This window comes from Siphateles boraxobius, unplaced genomic scaffold, assembly GCF_051911475.1.
Source record: "Siphateles boraxobius isolate OS27281-9 unplaced genomic scaffold, OSU_SipBor_1 36, whole genome shotgun sequence".
Taxonomy (NCBI): Eukaryota; Metazoa; Chordata; class Actinopteri; order Cypriniformes; family Leuciscidae; genus Siphateles; species Siphateles boraxobius.
The window spans coordinates 97501-122968 of record NW_027508986.1 but is presented as its reverse complement, the minus strand read 5'-3'; the positions used below and the strand labels follow the sequence as shown (position 1 = coordinate 122968).

At 35.9% G+C, this 25468-nt stretch overlaps 1 protein-coding gene across 1 annotated transcript in view; it reads left to right on the top strand.

Moving 5' to 3' along the window:
• The window catches only part of akt1 (v-akt murine thymoma viral oncogene homolog 1), an 85228-nt gene that overhangs the window by 32205 nt on the left and 27555 nt on the right, over window positions 1-25468 (top strand). Inside the window, exons 3-9 of the mRNA XM_077196801.1 lie at window positions 13094-13222; window positions 16809-16920; window positions 18433-18532; window positions 20096-20227; window positions 20890-20955; window positions 23109-23177; window positions 23259-23384. Of these exons, the coding sequence (XP_077052916.1) occupies window positions 13094-13222; window positions 16809-16920; window positions 18433-18532; window positions 20096-20227; window positions 20890-20955; window positions 23109-23177; window positions 23259-23384 (734 nt within the window). The remainder of the gene's footprint in view (window positions 1-13093; window positions 13223-16808; window positions 16921-18432; window positions 18533-20095; window positions 20228-20889; window positions 20956-23108; window positions 23178-23258; window positions 23385-25468) is intronic.

Below are 25468 nucleotides of genomic sequence, written 5' to 3'. Positions count from 1 at the left end.
AAGCTGCGGAAGAGTTTAAGCTCCTGGTTGCCAGTGCCAGGATGCTCGGGCAGAAATTAACTTTATTTATCTGGAGGGGGAATATTTGCCTCCCAGATTTGATTTAAAGGGGCGTTTGTTACAAATATAAAAACACAGTTAATGCCAAATTCTTAAATGTGAAGACTATAGAGAGCAGCAGTTTGGCAGAAGTATTTTCCCCTTGCAATATTTTAGTGCTTTTTTTAATTTTATTTTAGTTCCTTTTAATTTTAGAGTGATTTTTTTTTTTTTGCACAAGAAACCACTTCATACTATCAAAGCACATTAAATCCTTCACTAGATATGCAAAGAAAAGATAATTATGAGATATTTAATGTTTTATTTTGGGCCAGACAGGCCTAAAATAAAACATTAAATATCTCATAATTATCTTTTCTTTGCAACTTTTATATTTAACTTTTATATTTAAAGTTACGTGTTTTGTGTAGCTTATATGGTAAACATTTTGACACCTACGGTGGGTGAATTGAGAAAATATATGCATAAATAATATATAGAAATGTAAATAAATATGCACATATATATGCATAATGGTATATTTATGTATGTGTGTGTGTGTGTGTGTGTGTGTGTGTATATATATATATATATATATATGCATTTATGTATGTGTGTATAAATGTATAAATATATATATGCGCGCACACACACACATTGCCTGGCTGGCCACTAATACATTGCAATTGTTTTTTAAATGTTGATATACTTAAGAAAAAATCAGTTGTAAATATTACATAGCAGATAAAAAGATGCCTATAGGTTTTACATATCTGCTGTAGAGCATGTTTGTCACTGTCGGTGGCCTTTTAGCCCTGAGAGCCGGTTAGGGACGACCCGCTGCTGGACCTCTGGCTCATTGATATGCAGAGAACGGGCTCGTCCGGCACAGCTGCAGGATACCCGCTCACAGGGGCTCCAGGGGGAGAGGGGGAGGCCCAGGAAAAAACAACAAAAGAGCCCCCCCAGTCCCGGTTTTCAGAGATTTAATTCCCTAAATCCTGAAGCTCTCCTCCCCTCCTTTCTTAAACGCCTCCTTTCTCTTCTCACACACAGCCTGTCACCCGCGTTTCCCATCCTCTCGCTCGTCCTGAGCCATGAATGTAGCGGCAGTGGGAAGTCTCAGGAAGTCTCAGGAAGTCCCGGGACGTCCCGGGACGTGTCAGGAAGTGTCGGGGAGTGTCAGGAAGTCTCGGGAAGTGGCAGGAAGTGGCAGGGAGTCTCAGGAAGTGTCGGGAAGTGGCAGGAAGTGGGAGGGAGTCTCAGGAAGTGGCGGGGAGTGGCAGGAAGTCTCAGGAAGTGGCGGGAAGTGGCAGGAAGTGGCAGGGAGTCTCAGGAAGTGTCGGGAAGTGGCAGGGATTCTCAGGAAGTGTCGGGAAGTGGCAGGAAGTGGCAGGGAGTCTCAGGAAGTGGCGGGAAGTGGGAGGGAGTCTCAGGAAGTGGCAGGGAGTGGCAGGGAGTGGCAGGAAGTGGCAGGGAGTCTCAGGAAGTGTCGGGGAGTGGCAGGGAGTCTCAGGAAGTGTCGGGAAGTGGCAGGAAGTGGCAGGGAAACTCAGGAAGTGTCGGGGAGTGGCAGGGAGTGGCAGGAAGTGGCCAGGAGTCTCAGGAAGTGTTGGGGAGTGGCAGGAAGTGGCAGGGAGTCTCAGGACGTGTCGGGGAGTGGCAGGGAGTCTCAGGAAGTGTCGGGGAGTGGCAGGGAGTGTCGGGGAGTGGCAGGGAGTCTCAGGAAGTGTCGGGGAGTGGCAGGGAGTCTCAGGAAGTGTCGGGGAGTGGCAGGGAGTCTTAGGAAGTGTCGGGGAGTGGCAGGAAGTGGCAGGGAGTCTCAGGAAGTGTCGGGAAGTGGCCGGGAGTCTCAGGAATTGTCGGGGAGTGTCAGGGAGTCTCAGGAAGTGTCGGGGAGTGGCAGGAAGTAGCAGGGAGTCTCAGGAAGTGTCGGGAAGTGGCCGGGAGTCTCAGGAAGTGTCGGGGAGTGGCAGGGAGTCTCAGGAAGTGTCGGGAAGTGGCCGGGAGTCTCAGGAAGTGTCGGGAAGTGGCCGGGAGTCTCAGGAAGTGTCGGGAAGTGGCCGGGAGTCTCAGGAAGTGTCGGGGAGTGGAAGGAAGTGGCCGGGAGTCTCAGGAAGTGGCCGGGAGTCTCAGGAAGTGGCCGGGAGTCTCAGGAAGTGGCCGGGAGTCTCAGGAAGTGTCGGGGAGTGGCAGGGAGTCTCAGGAAGTGTCGGCAAGTGGCCGGGAGTCTCAGGAAGTGTCGGGGAGTGGAAGGAAGTGGCAGGGAAACTCAGGAAGTGTCGGGGAGTGGCAGGGAGTGGCAGGAAGTGGCCAGGAGTCTCAGGAAGTGTTGGGGAGTGGCAGGAAGTGGCAGGGAGTCTCAGGACGTGTCGGGGAGTGGCAGGGAGTCTCAGGAAGTGTCGGGGAGTGGCAGGGAGTGTCGGGGAGTGGCAGGGAGTCTCAGGAAGTGTCGGGGAGTGGCAGGGAGTCTCAGGAAGTGTCGGGGAGTGGCAGGGAGTCTTAGGAAGTGTCGGGGAGTGGCAGGAAGTGGCAGGGAGTCTCAGGAAGTGTCGGGAAGTGGCCGGGAGTCTCAGGAATTGTCGGGGAGTGTCAGGGAGTCTCAGGAAGTGTCGGGGAGTGGCAGGAAGTAGCAGGGAGTCTCAGGAAGTGGCGGGAAGTGGCCGGGAGTCTCAGGAAGTGTCGGGGAGTGGCAGGGAGTCTCAGGAAGTGTCGGGAAGTGGCCGGGAGTCTCAGGAAGTGTCGGGAAGTGGCCGGGAGTCTCAGGAAGTGTCGGGAAGTGGCCGGGAGTCTCAGGAAGTGTCGGGGAGTGGAAGGAAGTGGCCGGGAGTCTCAGGAAGTGGCCGGGAGTCTCAGGAAGTGGCCGGGAGTCTCAGGAAGTGGCCGGGAGTCTCAGGAAGTGTCGGGGAGTGGCAGGGAGTCTCAGGAAGTGTCGGCAAGTGGCCGGGAGTCTCAGGAAGTGTCGGGGAGTGGAAGGGAGTCTCAGGGTGTCTCAGGGAGTCCCAGGAAGTGGCAGGAAGTGGCAGGATCTCTTCCCACTTGATGCGGAGGCAGCGCCGGCGCTCTCACACGCTTTCACACTGTTGCTTTAATTCACTCGGTTTTTATGGTCTTTGGCAATCTTCTCTGTTCATTTTTAGTATAATATTGCAGAATATTAAATATCATCTTTAATTTTATATATATAAATGTGTGTGTGTGTATATATATATATATATATATATATTTTAGTAAAGTGTATATATACTATATATATATACAGTATATATATAAATTCTCTATATATAGAATATTAATACATTATATATTTAGAATATTAATTATATATATGTATGTATTAATTAGGGCTGTCAGTTAAACGCGTTATTAACGGCGTTAACGCAAAACCATTTTAACGCGATTAATTTTTTTATCGCGAGATTAACGGTCTTTTTGGTCTAGCAAACTTTGTAGTTTTTTTTCACATGCTTTTGCAACAGGACGCGGCATGCGCGGCGCTGCGCTATGAAACCCATTCATTTCAAGGGCTTGCGCCGTGCGAGGACGTTTTGTTGCTTCGTCGACCAAAGCGCAAGTGGATCTAGACCGGAAACAAAACAACAGGCACGCGCACACACACTTGTTTGGGCTTGCGAGCCGGCCAAATAGGTTAAAGTTACGTTTTGAGTGGATGACGAGCGCGAGACGCCGAAATGGATGCCAATAAGATTCTGAATGGAAAGTTTACTTTTAAAAAGTTGCCAAATGGTTCCATTGACTAGACCAAAGTGATATGTGTGTTTTGTCGTTATGAACTGAGCTATCATCATCGCAGCACGTCCAGTCTGAAATACCACTTGATGATGGCCAAGCACACACACACACACCTAATGCGAATTCTCCGCCCCCTCGTCAATATCAGTACCTCGTCAGTATTTCTTTCACCCTTTTATTGATGGACAGTGTTACATTGTGTTACAAAGAAATTATTTGCTCCAAGTGAGAATGTTAGTGTGAAATTGAACACAGTATTGCCTATGTTGTTTTCAATAAAAAAAAATGTGCACAAAGAAAGCAATCCACTTTTTTCATGTTGATAAGAGCATTAAAATGAGAAAAAATAATGAACAAAGAGAAATCAAGAGAAATTTAGAATAGATAAAAATGTGCGATTAATCGCGAGTTAACTATGACATTAATGCGATTAATCGCGATTAAATATTTTAATCGTTTGACAGCACTAGTATTAATACATATTTATTTATTTAATATAAACATTTAAATATTTAATTACATATATTTATAATTCTTTATATAAACAATATATTACATATGAATATAGTATTTTATCATGCATATATAAATTGTATATGCATTATATTTATATTATATATCAATTATTAATATTAATGTGTATATATATATATATATATATAATTGCACATAAAATATGATTATAAATTATAGAACAAGTACATATTGAATTATGTATTTATATATGTAATTATGTACAGGTCCTTCTCAAAAAATTAGCATATTGTGATAAAGTTCATTATTTTCCATAATGTAATGATAAAAATTCAACTTTCATATATTTTAGATTCATTGCACACCAACTGAAATATTTCAGGTCTTTTATTGTTTTAATACTGATGATTTTGGCATACAGCTCATGAAAACCCAAAATTCCTATCTCAAAAAATTAGCATATTATGAAAAGGTTCTCTAAACGAGCTATTAACCTAATCATCTGAATCAACTAATTAACTCTAAACACCTGCAAAAGATTCCTGAGGCTTTTAAAAACTCCCAGCCTGTTTCATTACTCAAAACCGCAATCATGGGTAAGACTGCCGACCTGACTGCTGTCCAGAAGGCCATCATTGACACCCTCAAGCAAGAGGGTAAGACACAGAAAGAAATTTCTGAACAAATAGGCTGTTCCCAGAGTGCTGTATCAAGGCACCTCAGTGGGAAGTCTGTGGGAAGGAAAAAGTGTGGCAAAAAACGCTGCACAACGAGAAGAGGTGACCGGACCCTGAGGAAGATTGTGGAGAAGGACCGATTCCAGACCTTGGGGGACCTGCGGAAGCAGTGGACTGAGTCTGGAGTAGAAACATCCAGAGCCACCGTGCACAGGCGTGTGCAGGAAATGGGCTACAGGTGCCGCATTCCCCAAGTCAAGCCACTTTTGAACCAGAAACAGCGGCAGAAGCGCCTGACCTGGGCTACAGAGAAGCAGCACTGGACTGTTGCTCAGTGGTCCAAAGTACTTTTTTCGGATGAAAGCAAATTTTGCATGCAGACTGGGGAGAAGGAAATGCCAAAATGCCTGAAGTCCAGTGTCAAGTACCCACAGTCAGTGATGGTCTGGGGTGCCATGTCAGCTGCTGGTGTTGGTCCACTGTGTTTTATCAAGGGCAGGGTCAATGCAGCTAGCTATCAGGAGATTTTGGAGCACTACATGTTTCCATCTGCTGAAAAGCTTTATAGAGATGAAGATTTCATTTTTCAGCACGACCTGGCACCTGCTCACAGTGCCAAAACCACTGGTAAATGGTTTACTGACCATGGTATTACTGTGCTCAATTGGCCTGCCAACTCTCCTGACCTGAACCCCATAGAGAATCTGTGGGATATTGTGAAGAGAAAGTTGAGAGACGCAAGACCCAACACTCTGGATGAGCTTAAGGCCGCTATCGAAGCATCCTGGGCCTCCATAACACCTCAGCAGTGCCACAGGCTGATTGCCTCCATGCCACGCCGCATTGAAGCAGTCATTTCTGCAAAAGGATTCCCGACAAAGTATTGAGTGCATAACTGAACATAATTATTTGAAGGTTGACTTTTTTTGTATTAAAAAAACACTTCTTTTATTGGTCGGATGAAATATGCTAATTTTTTGAGATAGGAATTTTGGGTTTTCATGAGCTGTATGCCAAAATCATCAGTATTAAAACAATAAAAGACCTGAAATATTTCAGTTGGTGTGCAATGAATCTAAAATATATGAAAGTTTAATTTTTATCATTACATTATGGAAAATAATGAACTTTATCACAATATGCTAATTTTTTGAGAAGGACCTGTATATGTATTATATTTATGTTATGTTCATTCTTAATATTATCTATATATAAATAATTATTATACCATATAATGTAATGTAAATTATAAAAACAAGTACATACACACATATATATATATGTATATATATTTATGTTATACATTAATTATTAATGTTTGTATGTAATGTATATGGAAATATGTGAGATGAATGTGAGTATGTCTGAGATGTTTGGCAAACAATGGTCTGTTTCTCTAGAGTCTAATTTGTTTAGATGTTCTCTGTTTATAGAAACACACACACGCACACGTCTGCAGTAACATCAGTCTGATACAGCTGATGTGTGTGACAACACAAATAAATGCAAAACTACATGAACAGCTGTCTCATTGTTCCTGGTTTACGTCCGTGTCATAGTTCTGAGCCGAAAACAAGAGCAGCGTGTCAGAAAAGTAGAAGTGTTGAGTGTGAGAAAGAGGAAGGAACGCAGAGACAGGAAAAGGTTAGATGAGAAAGTGGCACATGTACAGAGGAAGGTGAAAGAGATGAGGAGACGGTCAGGCGGATGTGGTGGTCGTGTTCGGTGTCACATGACTGTGTGTGTTTGTGTGTGTTCCGTGATAGAATGTGGAACACAATGCTTTTATAGCGGTTCTCATATATACAATACAATGGTCCTTGAAAGTTTGTGAACCCTTTAAAGAATCTGTGAAAATGTGAATAATATTTACAAAATAAGAGGGATCATACAAAATGCATGTTATTTTTTTATTTAGAACTAAGATATTTTACATAAAAGATGTTTACATATAGTCCATAAGATAAAAAAAATAGCTGAATTTATAAAAAATGACCCTGTTTATAAGTTTACATACCCTTGATTCTTAGTCCCTTGTTTGTGCTGATCAGTTAAAAATTCTCCAGGTCCCAAAAATTCTTTAGTTTTCCAGCATCTTTTGCGTTTGTATGATTTTGAGATCCATCTTTTCACACTAAGGACCATTGAGGGACTCGAACACAACTATTAAAAAAGGTTCAAATATTCACCAATGCTCCAGAAGGAAACACAATGCATTTTTTGAATTTGAAGATCAAGGTAATTTGTACTTAATTTGTCTTCCGGGAAACATGTAAGTATCTTCAGCTGCTTTCGAAGGGCATTACTAAATAAAAAAAATTTTCATCCTGTTCAAAAGTTTTCACCCCCGGCTCTTAATGCATGGTTTTTCCTTCTGTGAATGTTTGAACCTTTTTTTTTAAACTCCCTCAAAGGTCCTCAGTGTGAAAAGATGTATCTCAGTGTATTATTTATGAAATTATACTCTAAATAAGAAACTAAAACTGTCAGTGGCGGTAAATGTCTAAATGAGTATGTCATTGAATCATTCATTCATTCATTCAATTCATTCAAAAGGTTGATTCATTCAGGAATTAAGTAAATGGCTCTCTTTATGAATGAATCATTTGTTCACCTAATTGATTCAATCAAAACGAGGATTCATTCAGAAACAAAACACTGCTGTGTGTTGCTCTGGCTTTATTGGTAATGTTTTCCTTGGCAAAATTGAGACATTAATAAAACAATATTGTGTCTAATATAAAAGAAAATTAACTCCTTATTTATTGAAATGTTGTATATAATCAATATGACATTTGAACTCGTGTTATTCAGGATAAAAACAGCACTCGTGTGATACTGCTTAACTATATCATATAAATATGAGACGAAAACTCATACAGGGTATATTTCCCCTAATATTTTTAAGTTTAGTGCGGGTGCGTCAAACCATTTAATTTGCCATTACTAATTTTAGTATATAATATTTAGTACTAAATATGAATTTTCCATAACTAATTAATTAAATTAACATGTTAAATCGACAGCCCTAGTTTTACTATCTAGATTTATTGAAGTTATCTTATTTTTATATAATTACAACATGGATTTTCTGTAATCGATATGCTTTGTGGAAACCGCTGTACACTTGAGTTTTTAGATTTTACCAAAATACAGGAACTTGTCAAAGGCCATGACAACAAAACATTGTGTAAGATCAGACTTCTCTTTAGTGTTCAGTTCTGATGAAGAAGCGTTTGTTTATGGATACAGTCAGAGGTGTAAATCATCACGTGTGCGTCTGTCTTTTGCACAATATTCAAGGCCGTTTTTTTTTTAGGGGTGTAACGATACCCTAATGTAATGATTCGATACATATCACGATACTGAACTCACGATACAATATTATTGCCATACTCAGAGACATATGGTAAAAGGTTAACAAAAAAAGTACCGTTGATTAAAATGCTAAGTTTGCATTACTTGTGGGTGTAAATGAATATTCTTGACTTGGTGCTGGAAACCCAAAGCACAGGAGAATAGAGACACCAGAATAAAAATATTCATGATTCTAAAGCTGAAAACAGAATTATTTTAGATGAATATGTTTGCACTCTGTCACTGACTAGATATATTTAAAATAATATAGGCCACTTTTTACTGGTAACATCAGACATTTGGCATTATCATTCCCCCATTGCATTGTTATACATTATATTCAACATTATATAGTAATTTAATGTAGTACTGACACCAAAACTCTGAAAACGTGAATTTTTTCCTATATAAAATAATTTTTATTTTTGGTGCATTATACACAATATATATTGTCACTATCCACGATACATATTGTTGCATTTTTGTATTGTGACACGATATATTGTTACACCCCTACCGGTTTTGCATGGATTCGGTGTGCTAGTGATCCTCAGCATGTTTTGCCCGTCATCAAATGGGCGGCAGTGAATGACCCGCGTGCGTCAGAGATTCTGGCATGAAAACCCTGGACTCAGTGTGTCCCTGTGGTGGATTAATCTCACACCCTACGCAATTACAACTTTGGCATCATAACTACAAACACATCTGTCAGTGCCCTTCAGGCCTGAGTTGTAAAGCAGCTTCCCGTTTAAACAAGAGTCGTCTGTCCGTCTGAGACACTTCCACATCAGCAAACCTGCTGCGATAGATGCATCGGTCACGAATAAATGATGAAATTTAATCAGTTTGTTTTGTCTGTTTCTTTAAAAGGTCCCGGTGTCACGCTCATGAACGTGTGTCGTGATATACGGTGTGCGGCATGGTGGACATGCTGTCCCAGGACACACTTGGCATGGAGACAGACGGGTAGACAGGCGTCCGGCCAGATCTGGTCTGGGTTTCTTTTGAATGGATGTGGTTGGGAAAGGGTCACGTCTGATCTTGGTCTAGTGCTTTTGAGATCACACAAACCAGATACAAGAATCTGTACACGTAAATTATATCATTACCTAAAAGTCCCCCTGTAGTCAATCATTTTATCCTTTAAAACTCATTTTTGATCACTAAAATTACATATTTAAACGTTTTTTCCTTGAAAAGAATGTATTCATGCCTTAAAAAAGCTTCAATGTAACTCAAGACCCTTGCCTCATTTAGTATACGCGGTTCTATGAATATGCAAATGAGCCCCGCCTCCACTCCCTCACTCACTCAGAGATCCACTTGTTGACGATCACACGTTGATCTGATTGGTCAAGGTCGTTTGTGACGTCAGAAACACCAGCGATTTCAAACCGTGTTTTTGAGACTGTCTTTGGTTCACTGCAGTTTTGAGGAGAAAATACTCACCAATGCTGTCGACTTGACTTGATTTTCAACACGGGGAATTTAATTATATTTATTTTATGATATTTATACACTACTTATTATTCATAAGTTTGGAGTAAGATTTAGTTGTAAGTGTCTTCTGCTCACCAAGGGTTCGTTTATTTGGTAAAAAAAAAATATTATTATAATTTTAAATTATGGGAGATATGAAAGATTGATATTTTTGCTTATCATTGGTCTTTAGATTCGGTGTGTTGTACTGAACAATCGAACAATACCCAATTTTCCAATGTCAGCCATTTTGGACGTTGACCATTTCGACTTGTCGTAAAATGCTCTATTTTACGAATGCATTGGTGTAGTAGCGTTACAAAATTCAGTATGTGATAGTACTCAAAAGGTATTGTGGTCAAAAACTATAATGAAATCTCAAAAAACACTTATGGCTTTTAATTCGTGTTAGCCTATTGTCTTGAAAGATTCCTTTGATCAAGCCGAGAACATCGATGCCAATTATTAGTCTTCCTGTGGACTATTTTGACACACTTTTTCAAACTCTTTCTAGACCTTGGTCTAATTTTCACCAAATTTGGCTCGGATCATCTTCAGACTATGCTGGCATAAAGTTATGGATTTCATGTCGATGGACAAAATTCTTTTTGTTTACTACATCAACGAATTTGATAGAATGATGCCAAGTTGCATCTGAGACTGTATCTCTGCAAGGCTTTGGCATATTGACACCAAAATTGGTGCATGTCATTGCCAACCAACACTGACCATACCACGCAAATTTGGTGTCAGCGCCACCTTTTGGTCAAAAGTAATAAGCAATTATGTCTCATCGAAAGGGATTGTATTTATGGGTTTTTTGAGGAATAGACTTATCAAAAGAACAGCATTTATTTGAAATAGAAACTTATATAAATGTCTTTACTGTCACTTTCAATCATTTAAATGTGTCCTTGCTGAATAAAATAATTAATTTATAAAAAGTACTGAGCCCAAACTTTGAACGGTAGTGTATATTTACATTTACTCATTTTCCAAATTCTTATATCACTTGCAAAAGGGGAATACAGTAAGTGATTCATCAAACACCAGACGAATTACTTCCTATAGGAAGTGTGTTTTTGATTGCCAAAACCTCTTAGCCTGCAGAACAAGTTTTGAGCGAGATGCCGTCACATCTTGCCACGATGAAAAATGGCAACAGCCGTAATAACATATTGGGCATCTGGTGTGAATGAGAGTCTTAAGTACACAGGGCTCAAGGACAGATGTTCCCGCGGCTGTGGGCTTTGCTCTTCCTCCTCCCCAGTTGTTGTGAATCAGGTGGACTCATTTGTAATGCTTTAGGTTTATTGAAGTGCTGAAGCTCCGCAGAGATGTTGTGCTGCTCTAGTTTCAAGAGCCACCACCTACTGGATGCATTATGCGGCTTGGTAGTTTATCTTTTGTTACTAGACTGTTCTAGATTGTCTTATTTGACCAGGGATTCACAAACTTTTTTGTCTGCTGAACCCTCGTGAGCTAAAATATGCACTCGCTTGTTCATGGTTCTCTCATGTGGTTAATGATCACGTGACACGCACATAAAAAAGTGATTTATTTTGATTGCAATATTTTGTTTATGATTTCATTTATGATTCAATTTTTTGTCAATTTTTATTTCGATTTTTTTTTTGGGGGGGGGGGGGTATTTATTCATTTAAAGGTTACATTATGATATTAATCATTTTAGTAACTTGTATAGTTTAGTAACTTTTATGTTGCGTTTATTTGAAATTTATTTATTTAAATGTTAGTGTTGCATTTTGACTGTTATTATTGAACTTTACATTTTTATAGTTTAAATAATTTGTTATTTAACAAATACATTGTTTATTTCAGTTTTATATTATTATATTAATACTTTTTAGTGTCGTATTTTTACCCTTTTTATTTATTATAATTTTACATAACATTTTTAGTAGGTGTTTAATTGAATTCCTTTTATTTTAAATTTTTTCAAGTTACAAGTTGAAATAATTTGAAACATCTCAAAATGGCTATTCTTTTATTAAAGATGTGATATGATATGAACTTTCCATAAAACGGCTGTGAAATCCTCATGTTAGGAAGCAGGATTATGAGTTTAAATGATAAATGCATGTATAGTTGCTCTGTTATGGGCCAATCGCTGCTCCTCTGGCCTGTCACAGTTGAAATGAGCCAAAAAGCGTCTGAATATCAGCGAGACAGACGTTTGCCGTGACACATCCACACTTTAGTGACGGAGGAAATGGGCCAATTAAGGACAGCTTGCTCAGACCCTGCATGGGGTTAATATTCCACTCCCGTAATTAAAAATAAATTACACTTTTCCTGGATAACTATTCAAACTGTCTCTGTGTCTTTGACGTGCCACAGACTCCACGGCTGCGTGTCTCTCTCTGTTTTTTGTGGGGGGGTTTTCATTTCCAATTCCGCAACATCTGGTGCAGTGATTTCTGCACGTTCCTCAGCACAAATTGATTTTGGATGCAGAAAACGGCAGCAGTTTTTGTGCGCGCTTTCTCTAAGGAAACTGAGGTGTTTTGTGTCATGCTGTTGTTTTAAGTTCAAACCGGGTTTTAAATCTAAGTTTAGAGGCATTCTTTCACTATGCCTTTAAACTAGATTTAGCTTTCCGTTCAATAAATGATCTTAACCCTGTAAAGCCTGACAAGACAAATTTTTATATATATGTTTTCTTATCTAATACATCAGGCTTTATAGATGACGTAATCTGATATAGTGAGAATATGGAGGTCAATTTTATTCTGAGGCTCAAACTGAGCAATAATGTTATTTTGTGCAGATGCTGATATTTATATGGTCGGCTCTCAATATCTGCAAATAATATGTCTTAATAAAATGATATTTAAAAGCTTAGTTTTATGATCAAAGCTCTTTAGGTTTAAAACATATAATGCAATGCAATGCAATGCATGATTGAGAGATGATCATATTTGATACTCATTATTTTTCTATTAAATGATGTCTGGATAATTATGTCCAGTTGAAATATTACTAACAATATCAAAGTTATTCGTACTTTTACTTGATAAAAATCTAATTTGACAGCAGAAAGACAGTGAAGCACGAGCTGAAGGACGTTTGTACAATTACACTAAAAGACTTTCTATAAGTCTAAACTCTCAATCAGACGACAAAGGACTGGAGGACATTGAGTTTTGAGATCATGTTGATCATTTATTAATTCATGTGTTAAATCTGATTTAATAAATGGGGTTAATATGACCTCAGAGTTGTTTATCGTCAGGCATTGGCCGTATGCATTCCTGAGTTTTTATTATGTTTTCTGTCTTCTGTCTCTTCAGGAGAGTACATAAAGACATGGAGGCCGCGGTATTTCTTGCTGAAGAATGACGGTACGTTTACGGGATATAAGGAGCGACCGCAGGACGCCGATCAGCTGGAGACGCCGTTAAACAACTTCTCAGTGGCTCGTGAGTCTCACCTTAACTTATACTGCAGTCGTTAATAGAGCCGGAGACGGTGACGGATGTGCAGACGAGTCTGTGGAAAAGGGCTACTAGAGTTATTTCTATTTCTATATCGCTATGTGAACAACAACAGCAAATAGGGGCAATATGGGACTATTTTATGATGTGCACTGTGTAGTATTCTACCATTTTCACATCATCTTGTCACATTGCATGCTTGCTTGAGTGCAGTATTTTTTTTAAATAAACAGTTATTTTGCATTTTTGTAAACAAAATTGTGTGTAAAAATAGTCTTAATTTTTGACAGACCAGACAGAGATGATAAAAAATTGCATGGAGTATAATTTCAGGTTAATTTGCAACATTATACATAGTTTTTTGCACCTTCTTGGTGTTTATATTTGTACAATCAGTAGCACCTTTTTAAATTTTTTTCTGACTTTTGTGTAAAAAAGTTATTTTTTAATGTTTAAACATTATAGGTAATTTTTGCACATTCTAAGTATTTATTTTAGTAAAATCATTTTTTTTTACAAAACAAAATTGTGCAAAAAAAGTACATTTTTGATAGACAAAACAAAGATGTTTAAAATAGTATTTAATAAAATCTGTAGGTTAATTTGAAACATAACTAATTTTTTGCACCTTCTAAGAATTTATTTTTGTTAAAGTTTCACAGACAAAACAGAAATGTTTAAAATAGCATTTAATGTAATTTCAGGTTTATTTGCAATATTCTCCTAAGTATGTTTTTTTTGTAAAAAAAAAAATTAAAAAAAGAATAGTTTGACATTTAGATTTTTTAACAAAATTTTGTGTTAAAAAAAAGTCAGTTGACAGACAAAACAGATACGTTTAAAATTGCATCTAAAATAATTTCAGGTTAATTTGCAACATTATAAGTATTGTAATAATATTGTAATAATATTTTAGCCCTTTTTAGTATGTATTTTTGTAAAAATCGATTGACAGATTTAGCATTTTTTTACATTTTGTGTTAAAAAAAGTCTTTTTTGACATACAAAACAGAGATGTTTATAATTGCATTTAACATAAGTTCAGGTTTATTTGCACGGTCCTAAGTAATCTTTTTGCACCTTTTTTATTTTGTTAACTCGATTGACACATAATGTTTGATAAATAGCACTGAAAAAGCAATGAACACAATGGATTATTTGGATATTAGACTAATGTTGCGTAAACCTTTCAAAACATCTTCAATTGACGCAAACGATCATCCAAATTTCGTGCATGCTTAATTTAATATGATATGCATGGGTGGACGTGACTTTATTCTTCTGGTCGTTCGCCACGAGGTCATGCGAGCTTCCATCTGACCTCCATCAACACGAACAGTTTTATGTTTCCTCGAGGGACGTGCAGAACATATTAAGCATATTTTGGGCCTCTTCTGGAGTCGTACCTCAGCAGAATTTTCCCAACAAGCCCCGCCGTCCCTGAGAAAACTGTTGAAATGATTGAACAGACTAATTAGACAGCCATAATGTTTGTTCAAGAGAACGCTTCCTCGCTGACACTTGTGAAATATAGTGGTTATTAAGTGTCTGATCCTCATTATTTATCTCTCGGCTGATGGAGGCTGTGGATGAAGCCCGGTTGGATCTCAGTGGTGGTCTCGTCCCGATCCTCCATCTCCACGACAGGTCTCTTACGTGACACATGTCTCCTCCACGCTCTCTCCTCGACATATGTTTGTGGGAAAGCGCTGGCAGAGTCACTGCTGGATGTTGTGCTTTGTCGCGCTGAAACCATAAGTTTTACTCTTTGAGTGAGCATTTTTAAGGGCAGAGAACACAGACACAGCTTATTTCGGCTTCTCTCGGAAAAAGACGTGAGTTTGAGTTTTTAACAACTGATGACATTCCTGTTTTCCTCAGACGCAGTTGCGCATTCATAGTTTGAATTGCAGAAGCGTCCGTGTGGGAAAGGAAAACACAGGTTATATTGACATCAGATTGCCGTCATCGCATTTGCATCTCTTTGCAACTTCTTTTTAGACGTAAAACTTGTTCAGATGTTAAGAGCAAGTTTTAACACTGTTATACAAAATATTAGAGTTGATTATTATGTAAAGTGACAGAAAATGAGAATATGTGCAGTATTAGACGTCTCGCTGTGTGTTTTTTCTTTTACGTCTTACGCCATGAGCTCTGCGTTTTTAAGATGCCATATTAAGTTAAATATACTTTAAAATAATTGAAGATAGAAATTGTTTAATGCTTCTAGAAAACCCTGCATAATGGTCTCTATGAATCAGGGTTATTATCATTAATTACAACTAAAACCATAAAAAAACATTCTCGTTACTAAAATAAAATATAATATTAAAACATTTCTCATTTTTGTTTAGTTTAATAAATAAAAATGCATAAAAATTATACAGATTAATAAAAAATTTAAAAAAATATATAAAAATATATTTTAATTAAAATATAACTAAAGAAATTAAGAAAAACTATACATTTGACATTGGTTTGGATTTAATAGTATTACACACAATATTAATGTTGATTATTATGAAAGGTGAAGCATTCACTCACAAAATTAAATGTTTTATATATTTACGGTAGGAAATTTACATAATATCTTCATGGAAAATGATTTTTACTTCATATCCTAATGATTTTGGGCATAAAAGAAAAATCAATAATTTTGAGCCATACAATGTATCGTTGGTTATTGCCATAAATAAACCCGAGCGACTCGTGACTGGCTTCGTGATCCGGAGTCACATTTGGGAGAATTGTTCTGCCGGGCCGACATGGCAAATTTCAGCAGTACGTAAGTTACAAGGTAATGATCAGTGATATCATCATCATTTTGCAGTTTAATATCTATATCAATAGGATTGGTTCCATGCGATTTAATTAAATCGAATGTATGATTAAAACGGTGTGACATTTTGCTTGACACCAAGTGAGTTTAGTAAATCTGTAAACGCATCATTTGAGTTATCGATGTGAATGTTAAAATCTCCAACAATCAACGCTTTATTGACGTTGACCCATAGCTCAGAGAGAAAATCCACAAACTCTTTAATGAAATCAGCATAAGGCCCAAAGCCAAAGCAAGAGATAGCAGGGATTTCTTTCTTATATCTGAGAGAGTAACATTTAGCACTTCACATGAGTTAAACCTGTGTCCTGTTTTCTGAGTAACATTAAGAATATCTCAGACGAGGCTCGTGCTTATAACAGTAGTCTGATGTGTGGACTCATTCAGACCGAAATAATCATTTGGTTTAAGCCAGGTTTCGGATACAAAATATCTTTAGTTTTCAATAAGCCCTCTATCCGTTTCACTCTCTCCGATGGCTGAGCTGAAATGTTTTTCTTCTGCATGCTGTCAATAGTTTTTACAATTTTGTTTTAGCTAAAACCTTTAAAGTGGAATCAGATATTGAACCTTGTGTAAAGTTTGTATGTGAGTGTGTGCACCTGTCCTGCTCCCTACTGAGTGTGTGTAATGCACTGCTGCAGAAACACACAGATAAAGATAGATGATTGCAACGGTCATTTCTCTCCCTCTCCGTGTGTCTCCGGTGTGGTTTTCCCGGGATTCGTCCAGAGTGTCAGCTGATGAAGACGGAGCGGCCCAAACCCAACACATTCATCATACGCTGCCTGCAGTGGACCACTGTCATTGAACGCACCTTCCATGTGGAGACGCCCGAGGAACGGTCAGACACACACACACACACACACACACACACACACACACACACACACACACACACACACACACACACACACACACACACACACACACACACACACACACACACACACACACACACACACACACACACACACACACCTGTATATGTAACCCTGGACCACAGAGCCAGTCACAAGGTTTCATTTTTTTTTAAATTGAGATGTAACTGTATACATAATATGAAAGCTGAATAAATAAGCTTTCCAGTGATGTATGGTTTTTAGGATATGACAATATTTGTCTGATTTACAACTATTTGAAAATCTGGAATCTGAAGGTGCAAAAAAATCTAAACATTGAGAAAATCGCCTTTAAAGTTGTGCATTTATGTTTGCGATTGTGTTTTTATATATTTATGGTAGGAAATGTACAAAATATCTGCATGGAACATGATCTTTACTTAATATCCTAATGATTTTGGGCATAAAAGAAAAATCAATAATTTTGAACCCATACAATGTATTGTTGGCTATTGCCACAAATAAACCCGTGCGACTCGTGACTGGTTTTGTGATCCGGAGTCACATTTGTGCTCTTATCAAGTCGGACATTTAACGCTAAATCTACAGTGTGCAGGAACCGGGGTTATTATATGCATTTATTTAATTAAAAATACAAAAAGAAAAACTGTAGTATTGTGAAATATTATTAGAATGTAAATCAGCTGTTTTCTACGGAAGAGGATTTAATTTCGAGAAAAAAAACTTGAAATATTGTTCATTGCATAGCCTGATAGAGGACATGGCAGAGTTGGGTCACTTAGTCAAACTATAGTTTAGACGTTCTTTCAGTAACAAAGAAATACTTGTCTGAAATAGAGAGCTTTTGTAACTTTAAACACTACCGTTCAAAAGTTTGGGGTCAGCAAGATTTTTTATTATTTTTTTTGGGGGAAAGAAATCAAGAAATCAACACTTTTATCATCAAGGAGGAATTAAATTGATCACAAGTTACAGTAAAGACATTTATAATGTTACAAAAGATTCTATTTCAAATAATGCTGTTCTTTTTGAACTTTCAATTCATCAAAGAATCCTGAGAAAAATTGTACACAACTGTTTTCAACACTGATAATAATAATCATAAATGTTTCTTCAAATCATCATATTATAGTGATTTCTGAAGGATCATGTGACACTGAAGACTGGAGTAATGATGCTGAAAATTCAGCTTTGATCACAGGAATAAAATACATTTTAAGATATATTAAAATAGAAAACCGTTATTTTAAATTCTCATAATATTTAGCAATATTACTGTTTTTTTTCTTCTTCAAGTAAATGCAGCGTTGGTGAGCAGAAGAGACTTCTTTTAAAAACATTAAAAATCTTACCGGTCCAAAACTTCTGACTGGTAGTGTACGAGCTACTTATAAAGGAGCATGACAGGCAATTTATCAGAAGAACCAACAATAATTGTAATACAAAATGCATAAAAGACGACGTGTTGTTTTGCATGTTGACTGTTGTTGTAGGGAGGAATGGACCAAAGCCATTCAGACTGTGGCTGAGCGTCTGCAGAAACAAGAGGAGGAGATGGACACGCACACGGAGACCAAACCGCCACACAAAGTGGTACAGTACACACACACACTTTTGCTTATTAAATATTGAGGTTGATAAAATATTAATGTGACTTAAAGAGATTGTCCACGCCAAAATGAAAGCGTTTCGTAGCTCATATTACGAGTATTCAGATTCATTTTATATTGTAAATATATTTTAGTTCACTGATATTTTTTCATTATACTTCTCAATATTCACCATTTATTTCTATAACACAGAAAAAAATATATTTAAAAAACGATTTTGTTTTAAACTTGATCAAGCAGACCGAAGTTAACAAGTGCATTTTTTTTTTATTATGAAATTAATTGTATTTTATATTTTAAATATATTTTAGTTCACTGATATTTTTTCTTTATCTTTTATAATACTTATCAATATTCACCATTTATTTCTATAACACATCAAATATATTTAAAAAACTATTTTGTTTAAAAAAATATATAATAAAATATAGAAAATATATTTTTTATTATTTAGGACAATAAGCGCAACATATTTTTTAGAAATATAAATTTTATGCACTATATTTTAGTTCACTATTATTTTTTCTTTATCTTTCATGATACTTATTAAATATTCACAGCTACAATAGGCACCGTTCATTTCTATATTAAATAATAAAATATTAGAAAAAAAATATTTTATTATCATTTAACTTTTTCAAATTAAAATAATAAAAATAATAAACTATTTTTTAAGACAATGAGTGCATTGTATTTTTTTATATGAAATGAATAAAATATATTTTAATAAAATAATATTCTTTTCTTTATCTTGCATGATACTTAATAAAATTCACCTCTACAATATACCCCATTTATTTCAATATTAAATAATAAAATGTTAGAAAAATTATTGTATTATTGTCTGACATTTTTTATTATTATTCAAATAATAAAATATTTTTAAGACAATAAGTGCAATGTAATCTTTTTAAAATATGAAATTATCTTACTATATTTGAATTCACTAATATTTTTCTTTGTCTTTCATGATAGTTTATATTCACCTCTCCAATATACACCATTTATTTGTTTTTGAAATAATAAAATCTCAGAAAAAAAAACACATTTTATATTATTTCTAAATTAATGCAATATTCAAATTACAAATAGGACAAATGTATTTAGAATCCAATGAATTAAGGCAATTATGGTCATCTGATGGAAAACGGTAATGAAAATCGTATGTAATATTATGATGTAACCTGTGCGTGTGTTCACAAATCTTAAATATCTTAAAATCATGGTTTGTCTTAAAACATCACATAGACATATAAACAACATTTAAAAGCTTGATTTTCACCACAGGCCAGGGGGACTTTAAATGACCAAAGACTACAATAGTGTAAACGTGTTTAATGTGTCTTGAGCAAAAGAACCTCATTAGTTTGTATGTAAAATGTCAGGATGAGGACCTTTGTGCACTTGCTCTGTATTAAACACCAGTTCCCACGCTCACATTCGTGGCATTTGCAGCAGGTCAAAGGTCAAACACAGATGTCGTGTCAGTATTTTTGTGTTGAACTCGTGCAGGTGTGTGTCTGCTGACAGCTGGTGTGTGTTTCAGACTATGCATGACTTTGAATACCTCAAACTCCTGGGAAAAGGCACTTTTGGGAAGGTGATTCTGGTGAAGGAAAAAGCAACGGGAAAATATTACGCCATGAAAATCCTCAAGAAAGAAGTGATCGTAGCCAAAGTGAGTAAAAGTATAACACAACTGAGAAATATTTGACTTCTGAGTGCGTTTCTGGAGTGTGTTAGCTAATTCTGACAGAGCCTCCTTTAGTTAGTTTGTAAAACTACACTGTTAACAAAATATTGTTGGTTTGACTTAAAAAAGTGAAATTACCTTAAAATTTTACGTTCAATGAAATAAAAAAAATGAGTTAATACAATGAAGGAGATTGGTTTATTCAACAGAAACTCAAAATATCATATATAATGAAAGTTTATTTTTTGTGATCAACTCTTCATTGTCTTTAGAAATAAAATAACATCCACTCAAACAAACAGACAGGGAAGGGGGAACAACAGACATATCACCAATAATTTAACAATATAAAAGGAGGAGAAATAAAAATAGTCATTCCTTTATATAGTCCAATATCTTGGAAGAAATAAATAAGTTAATTTTGACAAAAGAAAAAAAATGTTGTGATGATAAATCATGAAATTAATTTTTTACAGTGTATGTATAAATAGAGTAAAATCCCCCAAAAAAGTTTGGTTATAGTATTTAAACAGCATTTTTTCCCAGTGAGTTGTTTGATTTGTCACATGTTTAGTCGTTCCCATACTTGCATGTGTGTGATTTCAACACTACTATTATTGTAAGGTGTTGAATGGCGTGTGTTTCAGGATGAAGTGGCTCACACACTCACAGAGAACCGTGTGCTTCAGAACTCCAGACACCCTTTCCTGACGGTGAGAGACTCTCATGATCTCCTCTTCTTCTTCTTCTTCTTCTTCTTCTTCTTCTTCAATAGCCTCTCATCTCAAGCACGTCTGCCTCTGTTTATCCATCCACACAATGCCTTTTAGAAGAGTTCAAGCTGCTTCTTCAAACTGAATAAAGTCGCCCGTTTCCACTTCCTTCACCAGTAAATGGCAAACGTTTCCTCCTGGATCATAATCTGATAAATATGTTTGTGTTCTTGCTATTTTAATCTTGTTTTCCAGTACAAATATCTAAAAATTCTTAAATCAAGATGCATGTGCTTGATAAGCAAAATTAATTAAGATATTAAGTCTTGAATTTCTGAAAAATGTATCGATATCAAGTGAGTTTATGCTTAAAACGAGAACAATATCTGTCAATGGGGTCAAAAAATAAACTTAATTCAAAGGGAAAATAGTTTATTTTTCTGACCCCACTGGCAGATATACTTGTTTTACGCACAAACTCACTTCATTTTGATCAATTTATCATAAAACGAGACTTAAAGGTCCCAACTTTCTGAAGTTTTATTTTAGGTTTTGATGTCCTTATATATCCTTATACCATCACAATATATGTTTACAGCTCCTTTCTCAGGAGCTCTGCCAAGAACAGGTCGTTTTTGGCCTGTCTACTTAATATTCATGAGCCTCTCTTCTGATTGGCCTGTTGTTTGAAATTAGCATAATCTGGTGATGCTATTGAAGCAGAAATTGGACGCTGAATGTATTCCAGATAACATAATAAAGGGATCTTAATTTGTAATGAGGATGGAATCAAACTTCCTTGTTTATTTTTTTATAGAATAAAAGTCCTTCATTGCAGAATTTTTCACAATTTAAAAAAAAGCACCTTTATTATTTTAGTTCATTAATATAATATTATTTTATTATTTCAAGTATTTTAGTCTTGTTTCCATTACAAACATCTAAACATAATTATATAAAGATACATTTACTTGACATGCAAAATTACTTATTCATTTTTTTATGAGAAATTGATCAAAATAAATGTATGCTTAAAAAAAGAACAAATATCCACCAATGGGGTTAGAAAAATAAACTTTTCACTTAAGAATTCGTTTTATTTTAATGCTCTTAATTCTGATCGATTTCTCATAAAACAAGATTTAATATGATATTTTGCGTCTCGAATAAGTGCATCTTGATTTAAGAATGTTTTGAAATTTGTACTTGATAGAAATACTGAGGAAAAACATTGCTTTTTGCATGTGTTATTGAATTTTTATCATTAATATTTAATATAATTATTTAATACATTGTTGGATGGAAAACAGTGATGAAAATCTTGTGTAATATCATGATGTAACCGCAAGATATCTGTGTAGCCCTATATATAAATATATTAACAAGGTTGTGTAATGTCTAGTTACTCAGAACAGTGTTTTCAGACATAATTACTCATATGAGGTTTGCATTTGTGTATTTAGACATAATCAACTGCAACTTTTTGTCAAAAGTTTTGATTTTTTTACTTTGAAATGTATTGAGAGTACAAATATGCAAAAAATTAGCTTTGTCTTACAATCAAAAAAAAGTATTATTCCCCATTAATGTCCTAAGGTGATCATTTTTGACTGTCATTTCACAATAATTGTACTTTTTATACAGCATATATGCAATATACAGCCCTTTTTGCATGTGTTATCGAATGTCTTTATCATTAATATTTAATGTAATTATTTATTACATTGTTGTATGGAAAACAGTGATGAAAATCTTATGTTAGCCCTATATATAAATATATTAACAAGGTTGTGTAATGTCTAGTTACTCATAACAGTGTTTTCAGACATAATTACTCATATGAGGTTTGCATTTGTGTATTCAGACATAATCAACTGCAACTTTTTGTCAAAAGTTTAGATTTTTTGCTTTGAAATGTATTGGGAGTACAAATATGCACAAATTTGCTTTGTCTTACAATCAAAAAAAAGTATTATTCCCCATTAATTTCTTAAGGCGATCATTTTTGACTGTCATTTCACAGTAATTGTTCTTTTTATACAGCATATATGCAATATACAGCATGTGTTATTGAATGTCTTTATCATTAATATTTCATATAATTATTTAATACATTGTTAATTGTATTAATTTGAGTGGTTTTGCATGTTCAGGGTCTGAAATACTCGTTCCAAACCCACGACCGTCTGTGTTTCGTGATGGAGTACGCCAACGGAGGAGAGGTGAGGCGCCGCTCTTCTCAGACCCGAGCTGGAAATGATCATTACGGTTATAAACGTTCCTGCGTTCATTCCTTCCGGCAGCTTTTCTTCCACTTGTCCCGGGATCGTGTTTTCTCGGAGGACCGAGCGCGCTTCTACGGGGCCGAGATCGTGTGTGCGCTGGATTACCTGCATTCGGAGAGAAACGTGGTTTACAGGGATCTGAAGGTCAGGACGCACTCATATCAGTGCTTCATTTCACAAAAATTACTCAGACACCAGATATAATTTTACTTTAGATATTTCTTTATTAGTGTGTGCAAGACACTATAGTTCATTTATGTGAGTGAGGAGAGCAAAATAAAGTAAACTGTGACTTATTCAGGGTTTGAAATTAACTTTTTCACTTACTTACTGGCTAATTTTGCTAATTACTTTTTAAGGTGAGACACTACAGTTGAATAGGGTATTTTTTTTAACTAGCAGATATCACCATGAAACTTTGCCAGTTGCTTACCTACATTAAGATGAGAAAAAAATGTATTACAAGTTTTCTGTAATTTAATGTTTAAATATGCAAATGATACATTATCTAATTAAATATGCGCTAATTTGCATATATTTTAAAAAAACGAAATATGAGTATTGGATAAAGCTAGTTTCAAAATTATTTTTTCATTGTGTTCACATATTAGATGGGGGAAAAATTACAGAGGGATTTATGGATATCTACTTTTGTTATCCTGTAAATCATAATATACTGCCAATAGCCTTAAAAAATGATTTTCGCCATGTTTTTTGGAATAAAATGTTATATAAATCAGGCTAGGAATAATATATTTACAAATCCCTCTGTAAATGTCTTCATAATATAACTAGGTACACGACTGGAAAGTTTGGTGTATAAAGGAGCTACTGAAGTGGAGATTTCGGACTTGGAGTATGAGAGAAAAGTCATTTTGAGAAAACGGGCTTTAAAGATTTAGCATCAGCCAATGAGATTGTGCATTTAGAGTAAAATCCCCCCTTTTACTTTCGTGATTGGTTGCTGATAAAAAGGAAATGACCATATTTGGATCCGACAGTATTGTTCAGGAGAGAGAGAGCTTTCTAACGGTGTGTGTGATGACAGGGTGCAGATCGCGATCGCGGAGCAGAGGGGTGATTTATAACGACAACTTTTGATGAATTTATGAGAAATCTAGAGTCGCAAACAGACAAAGTGTAGTAAAATAAAGACCTAAATGTGTATTTCTGACTTTTTTTCACCACAAGTCTGAAAGAAGACATGTTATTGAAGACAAATATCCCAAAATCTCAAAATTGACCAGTGAAAAACAAAACGATGTTTTTGGCTGCCGTGTCTCGCCTTAAGTTACCGGCCATTCAGAACTGGAAAACTATATTGATGGAAAACAATATCGAAAACAATATAATATAATATAAAAGATATAATTTTACTTTAGATATGTTTTACTAGTGTGTGCAGGACACTATATTTTGCTCTCCTCACTTACATAAATGAACTATAATGTCCTGCACACACTAGTAAAAAAAAAAAAATCATAAATTTTATCTGGTGTCTGAATAATTTTTGGTTTTAATACGTCCAGGGTTTGAAATTAATACCTGCAAAATGCGGGTAATAACTCACCGTAGGACGATGTTGTTTTCCATCAATATAGTTTTCCAGTTCTGAATGGCCGGTAACTTAAAAATGTATAAGCAAAATTAGCCAGTAAGTGAAAAAGTTCATTTCAAACCCTTAATATGTCACAGTTTACTTTATTTTGCTCTCCTCACACACATAAATGAGCTAAAAATTATTCAGACACCAGATATAATTTATGTTTTTTTTTGTTTTTTTTACTAGTGGGTGCAGGACACTCAGCCTGTTCTCACGTAAATGCGTCTCTATAGCACGCATTGTGTATTATAGTGTAATTTATACGCGAAAATTAGTTTTTACGTGCATATGATACGCCATTTATTGCATGTAATACACACACACCCCACATGACTAAACCTACCCATGCGTATCATATGCATGTAAAAACTCATTTTGCCGTATACATTGCACGATGAACACAATGCGTGCTGTAGAGACGCATTTAGTGTGAACGGGTTTGGAAACTACAGTTCATTTATGTGAGAATAGCAGAATAAAGTAAACTGTGACAAAAATTCTTCATACAGTGACTACCAGTAAAATTTATAAAAAATTAAAATTATTCACACATTATTCATCATGATCATGTTTTCTTAAGTTTTTTTAAATTGCTAATGCAACCTTTTTACACCACAGACTGAAC